The sequence below is a fragment of the Fringilla coelebs genome (genome assembly GCF_963513975.1).
Source record: "Fringilla coelebs genome assembly, chromosome: 5".
NCBI lineage: Eukaryota > Metazoa > Chordata > Aves > Passeriformes > Fringillidae > Fringilla > Fringilla coelebs.
In genome coordinates this window covers 48,384,033-48,392,020 of record NC_140033.1, presented here as the reverse complement: position 1 = coordinate 48,392,020, position 7,988 = coordinate 48,384,033, and the positions used below count along the sequence as shown (strand labels likewise).

General features: G+C 55.3%; 1 protein-coding gene across 1 annotated transcript; it reads right to left on the bottom strand.

Moving 5' to 3' along the window:
- Positions 1–716: 716 nt before the first annotated feature.
- On the bottom strand, positions 717–3,310 carry TNFRSF13C (TNF receptor superfamily member 13C; the record flags this gene model as incomplete). The annotated part of the gene is made up of 3 exons (XM_084205592.1): positions 717–1,030; positions 2,595–2,756; positions 3,166–3,310. The coding sequence occupies 3 exons, from the start codon at positions 3,308–3,310 to the stop codon at positions 717–719; spliced, it is 621 nt and encodes a 206-aa protein (XP_084061718.1).
- Positions 3,311–7,988: the final 4,678 nt, after the last annotated feature.

The window sequence follows — 7,988 nt, the reverse complement described above, 5'->3', positions numbered from 1 at the left end:
CTTCAGGGACTATAAGTCAGAGCAAGGACAGATTTTTTTCCCCCCTCTTCACTTCTTGGGAAGATGAACTTTTTTCCTGTCCCCAGGGTACCTGGCTGTGGAGGGAGTTCCCAGGAATGCCGGTGGATGCCTGCCACTGTGAGAGAGCCCAGAGGGTGGGAAGACCTGGGTATCACAGAGTGTAGAAGAGAGGGTGGTAGGACTGTAAATGGAGTAGATGCTGAGTGTGCCTTACTTCATATGGCCTCAAGTCTCCTTTTATTGAGGTCAGTAGCAAAAACCGAGCTACTGCTGCGTGGGATTTGGTCCTAAAGTAACTCCCTGCTTCCATTTCCCTGGCAGTTTCTGGTGTTCCAGCCCATGTTCCCAGCAATTACCCATCCAGCAGGAGACCTGTCTAGGCACAATGGCTGCCTTGCAAATGGCACAGCGGTCCCTGACACATTCCATCGTCACAGGATGTGTCTCTGCCACCTCCCAGTGGTCCAGCCATGGCAGCTGTCAACAGTTCATTGTAAGTCAGCATGATCCACTTTGGCTTCCTCCAGCATTTACAGGTGTAACTTGGGACTCAGCACAAAAAGGACAGTTATCTTAAAAGGCTGATCTTGGTCCTCACAGAGCTCATACCCGTGGAAGGTTTCACTCATCCGAGGAACAGGCTGTCAGTGTCCACAGGGATTGGCCAGAGCACTCCAGCTGCATTCCCCCTGCCCTCAGACTGTCTCCTCTCTGGCACAGTTCTGGGTGGTTTTGGTGGTGACCAGCGCTGTGGCCCCCAGCTCAGTGGCAGGCAGCGGGAAGCTGTGGTTGCATTCCTCAGGCCGGGGGTACACAGCGGAGAGCAGAACAATGTCACCATCAGCATCGCCCTGGCAGCACGGCCTCTGCTTTGCCCTGGCTTTCCTGGGTGGCCCTGGCATCTTCAGGCTCCCAGCAAGATGCAGGCATGGGGCTGGGCTCAGGGCTCCATCTCCCTCTGGCATGGCAGAGTCCTGGCCGGGCAGGGGGCTGGCAGTGTCTACGTTTTCTGGGAAGGGACAAGAAAAGAGGGTTACTGGGCCCATGGAGTGGGGTCAGGCAGGTCCCAGGGAGATGGTCCTGTCCCTAGGGGAGAAGATGGATCTGGAACAAGAGGAGTCTGCAAGGTTCCCACATCTCTCCTGCTGCAGAATTTCTCCTGCTTACAACCAATGGGCTTTTCTCCCCCTAAAAGGCAAGAGGGAAGGGCCGAAACTTGCACTTCCACTTCGAGTCCTCTCGCTCAACCCTGCTGGCAGCAGAAGAGCCCAGCCCGTGGCAGCTTGCCCTCCCCGACTGCCTCCCACTTAAAAATAGACTTGTTTACACACTTTGAATGCAGGCGTGTGCCTCCAGCCCCAAGCCTCCTGCCACTTCCCACACATCCAGTGCCGCAGCACAGGGCTTGCTGTGGTGCAGCCTTGGGGGACACGGGGGCTGTGGACCTGGGTACGCAACAGGAGACTGAGTAGTGCCTCCAACACTCTCCATAATGGCCAGATCTCTCTCACTGCTGGATTTCTCCCTTCTCTTTCGCTTTTGGTATTTTTCCTAGGCATGTGCGTCACGGGCTGTCACAGAGCAGAAAGGCCCCGGGTAATGTCCCCCCAGTCTGAGTCACCATCCGGCAGTGCCAGAAGTGTTCAGGCAAGCCTGGGCACAAGGACCAGCTGCCCCACTGTGGACACCCATCCAGGTCGTGGGGCAGTGGTGAATGCCAGCATCCCTGTGTGGCAGCCCCTCTTGGGGGTCCTGGGCAGCCATACCCCCTACCTGGGAAGGGGGAGGGGTGAAGCCAGGCAAGACCACTTTGGAGAAGTGCAGGGACCCCCAAGGGAGGAAAGAGCCACCCCAACAAAATGGGCCATGGTGGAGCACTGTGGCCTTACTCTCCTGGAAGTACCCTGCTAGGAAAGGCCCAGCCCCATTTCTTGAACGCCAGCCCTAATTTTGATGCACCAGATAACCAGATAGGTGCAGTGCTGCAGTGTACTGTTAATGGGGCTGGCCCTGACATCCCACTGGGGTCTTTGGGATGCATGTTGGAGGATGCTGGGCATCTCAAGAACAAGAAGCAAGCTGGGCGGTCCACATAGGACCTCCACTGCAGCGCCACAGGGAGAGGCTGCCTCTGGAGCCATCCCCAGGTGTCCACCACTGTCCCCACTACTCCCACTCCATCCATGTTCCTCTGGCTAGTGGGGGAGAGGGCTCTCACCAGTCAGATCACAAAGCTCCTACTTACCAGTGCTCTGCACGTGAACCCTGTGGAGAGGGCATGGTGCTAGGACATGATTTAAGCAAACAAAGGCACAGGGAGAGCCGGCAAAGGGAGGGATGGCTCAGCAGGGTTGCGCTGGCAGTCAGGTACAAGCATAGGCTCCCAGGGAATGCAGGACACTGTCACTCAGGCAGTGATTCAGATGCCCCAAAATGCCATGGGATGCCTGTGGAGCTGATGTTGAGGTGGAGGAGCTAGCCTGGGCTGTGCCTCAGTGGAGCCAGCAGTAAGTGATCCCATCTACCCCAGGGTCCTCAAGGTGTTGTGAGACAGAGAGGAAGAGGTCTCCTACCTTTGTCCTCTTCATCTGCTGCCTTCCTCTTCCTCCTCCGCTTTCCCTCCTTGCAGGCCAGGAAGACACAGACGGCAGCCAGAACCAGGATCAACCCCACCACCACCGGGACCCCGAAGATCAGGAAGGTGCTGGTCAGGGTGGGGGCCAGGGTAGGCTCTGCTGTGGGGTGAGATGCCGGTAGTGTCAGGAGGGGGAAAGCTGAAGGAGGAGGGAGGGCAGCAGCATTTTTTACCTGGCTGGCAGGCTGGGGGCTGCGGTCACAGGGAAGAAGTGTGGCATTTAACTGTGACCCACCTGCCACTGGTAACAAAACATCCCCCTGCTTGATGAGATCCCTAAGGTGGATCATCCAACTCCTCCCTACACCGTGTTCCTCTCACTGGAACTGGCTGCCCCCTTCCCCTCTGCTTTAGGTGAAGGTGGTGCTCCACCCTCCATTGCCACCTCCATAGCCATCCTCAGGAGAAGGTGCCTTCCACCTGCCCACCCCTGGGGTGCCCCCAGCCTCCTTGGCCCACCACCACCCAGCCCTGGGGAGCTCAGAGTGCAGCTGCCCTTGTCCTCTTACTTGTGTTGTCCTGGAACAGGTCGGAGCACTTGATGCATGACTTGGTCAGGGTGTCGAAGCACTCAAAGGAGAGGCAGGCGGGGGCAATGGCAGCTTTTCCTGCTGAGGACATGGCAGAGTGGGAGCGAGAGCCCAGCTCTTGCATGGCGTAGCAGTGACAGGGCCGCCAGAGTGTGAAATCGCAGCGCCCCAGGCCCCGTGGCAGAGGGAGATACAGTCTGTCAAGCTGCGTTGTCTCCCTTGGGGCTCACAATCGCTGCGCTTGGCCTGGGGCGGATCTTCACCAGGGAGGAGGAGAGCAAGCAACCAAGCCCTACCCCTGCCTGCCTTTGCAATGTGCCCTCAAACTACCCCTCTCCTCCAAAATATGCTGCTGAAATCCCCGCAGCCCCCTGTGTACCTCAGCCACGCAGCACCTCGTACCCAGGGGTATTGTGTCCCCGTCTGACCTCCTTGATCCTCACTCCTTCCCTGCCCACCTGTGTGCTGCCCCCAGCCCAGGCATGTCCCCCAGCCTGCACCCTCCTTTGCTGACACTGAAAAGCCCCCTTGGCCTCCTTCAGTGTCTGCAGGAGACTTTTCTGTGCATAGATTTTTACAAGACTCCATCCCAGGGGCACAGATCTGGCTTGGATTGAAAATGCAAAGGACCAGAGGAAAAAAGAGTGAAAGGGCACTGATGTTTCCCCTTTTAAAAGCTCCCACTGCCCCGAGGACACATCCTGCCAGTGCTGCTCTGCAAGCAAGCCAAGTGTTGTATGTTCTCCACCCCTGCTGACAGTGCTCTCCATCACCTTGCTCTCTCCATCCTCTCCAACGCAGACCTAGACCTGTGGCTCCTCAGCACCCTGTCTCATTCTCTGGGGTTCAGATCTGGTTCTGCTCAGTAAATGTGCAGGGCATGGGCAAAGCAGGTCACACCAAGCAAGCCTGGTCCTCAAACCATTGGAAGGGACTAAAAAAAAAACCTTTAATAGTCTTGGGCATTCCTGATCAGGAGCAGGTGAAATGTTCCACCACCAATACCCACACATCAAAGCCTGATGCTTGAGACATGAAGAGATGGATTTCAGTGCTGTAGGTGGATCTCTTCCATTCCTACTGAACAAAAGTCACATACTCTTTTTCTTCACTCCCTAGGAAAGAAAGGGGCCAGCCAGAGTTGGCTGGCTCTCAGCTGAGAGAAGCAACACTAGTGACCTGCCTTACCCAGGAGATCCCTAATAGGGCTTTACTGCTGGAGTCATGTCCTTCCAGCAGCTATAGCATCTGGAATCCTTCTAGTAAGGCCTCTACTGCCCACTGTCCTGGATCAAGGCTGGGAGGGGAGGAGGAAAAAGTCCAAAGGGTGCTCTTGCTCAAGGTGATGGAGTACCAGGTGCCCCCACTTGGCAGCTGAGGTCTTCTGAGACAGGCCTGAGTACTTGGTCCCTGAATGTGCTTGCCCCTCACCAGTGACTGTTGGACAAGCTGAACCCACAGGCTCCACATCCCACCTCCTGAACTTCTGAGTAGGATGCAGCCACCAGCTCCCCATGCTAGATCTCAGCCCAAGTGCAGTTCTTTGGTACCCCATGCCCTGTAGGGGAGGAGCTGCCCTACGGCACACCTTTCTCCCTGCCAGCAGCATTCCCAGGGGATAGTTTGCATCATAGCAATGTCAAAGCAGCCTAACACAGTCTCAGTCCCACCGCGGGCGCTGCAGGGCTCCAGGCAAGCCAAAGTCCCCAAAAAACCCTGCTCACTGCCCACCAGTTCCAAACCTGCCGTGATTCCACTTCCCCTTCCAGCGCTTGCTCCCTCACCCCTGTGCCATGCCAGCAGGAATGGCTGCCAGAGGAGCTCTGAGAGGCCACCCATTCTTGTGCCTGTGGCTCAGTTATTCCCACTCCATCTCAGTCAAAATAAAACTCCCCAGTCGAGTGGGAGCGTGCCAAGCACTTCCCTCCCTCGGCACAGACCTGAGCCACAAATGGCACAGAGAGCTCAGCACCCTCTGCCTCGATGATTGTTGTGAGCAGGCTGTGCTCGCCCTGCTCGTACCTGCTGGGGGAGCTGGGTCAAGCAGCAGCACATCTCTCCATATCCCACTGCAGCTGGCCCTCTGCCTCTCACACACCCCAGGTGAGGACCAGGGCTGGGGTGCAGGCATGGGAGTTGGAGAGTCAAGTGTCCAGCTGTGGGAAGGGATGGTGATGCAGAGCCAGGACCCACAGCAGGGGGAAAAATAAAAGCCAGTCCACATCTGAGCTCCACAGTGGAAAGACCTGGCTAGGAGAGGGCGCCTGGAATCTTCACTGTCCCCAGTAGGCAGCTCTCAGAAATGCAAGTTAGGGTCTAGGGCCAAGAAAATACCTTGCCTTGTGGGCTGGTGGGGCTGAGGATGTGCATGTAGGCAGAGGATCCCCACAAAATATCTGGTGCTCTGTGAGGATAACTATCCCCAAACCACTTCCCTCGTCCCAAGGCTTTGCTGTTCCTCTTGCCCTGGGCTGTTTCCACCTGCTAGTCTCCTTTTCCCAGAGGTATGCTTCTCCATCATTCCAGTTTTCCCCACCTCTCAAATTCCCCCACTGTACTTCCCCCATGTCAATCATCTCTCAGGGACCCCTAGCCCCTATTTCTGTGGGTCTCACCACAGGACTGTCACCGTGCCCCCTCTTCCTCCTGTCTCTCCTCCCTGCTTGGCCTAAAGTGCGGGGTGAGAAGTGGCTCCCAGCATCTGCTGTACCACACTTACAGATTGACTGTGGGCCCAGTCAAACACGCACGCTGGGGAAAGCCCAAACCAAGTAACCTACACAGTGCTTTCAACATGGAAGGCAAGATTTACATTAAAGCTCAGGAGCTGACAGATCCCATTTCAGTACATGGAAAGAAAACTTGAAGTTTCAAATGCACGGTGGGGAGCCCAGGGATGGCAGCCGTAATGCCCTCCTGGGAATGAAGCGCTCCCATGTCCTGTTACATGGAAGGAGGTTGCAGCCTCATTGCTGCCACTGACATTACCCTATTCCCCCCCATTTTCTCATCCCTCTTTATCAGGCTCTACAGGTCTTCCCTGCCTTCGTGCCAGCTTGTCCACCTGCTCCTGGGCCAAGAAGATATGTTTGAAATTACACATGATAATGCTTACTTGAGAAAACCAGTGCTGACTACCCCAGCAGCACCCACATGAGGGCCTGCCCATGAGCACGGCCTGGGTTCTGGGCATCAGTTATCCCCTTTTTTGTCTCCCCCATCTTTGCCTCCCCTACCTTTCATAACTGTGGTTGATCATTTTTGGAATAGCAAAAGTTAAAGCTTGGTGAGTAGTTCGAGCTGTTTGCATCTCAGAGCTGAATACGCTTGATAATCGCACAAATGCATAATTAAAGAGCAGAAAAAATGACTCACTGGATAAGGAAATGCGCTTTTCTTATCTCCTCTGCAGAGAAATGAAAACCCCAGGAGCCTGGGTCTCTGGCTAAGTCCTTTTATTGAACAAATAAACCAGAAAAGATATCAAATGAGGGATTCAAGAATTACGTCTTCATCTCAGAGCTGGACAGTTTGACTTCCAGTGCCGTCTGCTCCCATCCCACACCTGGAGGGCTGCCTTTGGCTGAGGTCAGCTGAGATCCCTGGGATCCCTGTGGGGGACAGGGCACTGCTGGTGCTCCAGGAGCATGGAGGGTTGGCAGTGTCCTGTGGGGCTTCATGCACAGATGAGTGACTGGACTCGTGTGAGCGGTTCCTCTGGTGTCAGGGGGAGGTGAAGTGACTCACGCACGCACTTGCAAAACCGCGTGTAGCAGAAAATATCCCCCGAAAGTTCACCTTGTGCTCGTGCACACCGGAAACCCAAAGGCTTGTCGATCAGAGAAGCCGTGAGGTGTTTACTGAGCAGACCCAGTTACCTCAGGACAAACCTCTGACAGGATGCACAGAGCGCCCCGGGAACATCTCGGCACAGCCTGACACCTGCCCCACATTCAGAGGGTCCAGTAGAATGCCTTGGCTGGAGCCAACCCCCAAAGCCCCTTCAGCACCTCATCCCAGCACTCCTTTGCTGGCTGGTGGGAAACATCCCTTCCCAAAAAGTACCACTGTGGCTATTAGAACCAGATTTCTCACAGCTCCAGCATAAACCTTCTCCTCAGAATCCACTGGGATCCTTCCTAAAGCCAGGTGGGCTTAGGGACAAAATCTGGGAAGATTTTAGGAATATTATGGGAAACCAAAGGTTTCAAGAGATTCACAGTTACTAAATCCCAGATTCCTCTGTAGCTGCTCTGCTTCCTATCAAGAGGGTTTGTGACACTGCTCAGCCACCTGCATGGGGTGTTTGGTGTGGGGCACTGCCCCACCCTCTTGAATGAAATTTGTCTCCCTGCTCCTTGTTTATATGTCACTGGAGCTCTGCTTGTCTGCAAGGTTGAAGAAAAAAGGCAGGGTGTCCTTGCTTCCCTCTGCAAAGGGACCTTGATAATGCTGAACACCCAAATTAGGCTTCTCAGTGGACTGCCTGTTGAAGAACCCTTTGGGGTTACAGAAGGGTGGGTCAACTCTTCCTGTGCTCAAACTCCCTCTGCCCATTCCTCCTCCCTGATCCATAGAGCCCAAGAGGAACACAGCAGCACAGAGGACATGAGAAAAACCTCCCTTGTCTGATCTAGCCCTGGAGGGGCTGAGCCCTTGATCTTCCCTGCTGGGGAGGAGTGAGGGGTGTTTCCAGCTGCTGTACTGGCTACTTTTGCTGCTCTGCAGAGCGTGAGAGGAGGACTCAGCGAGGTTTGGGTCTCTGGCACTGCCCTGGCTCTTGCAAGCCCCCCCCCCCCCCA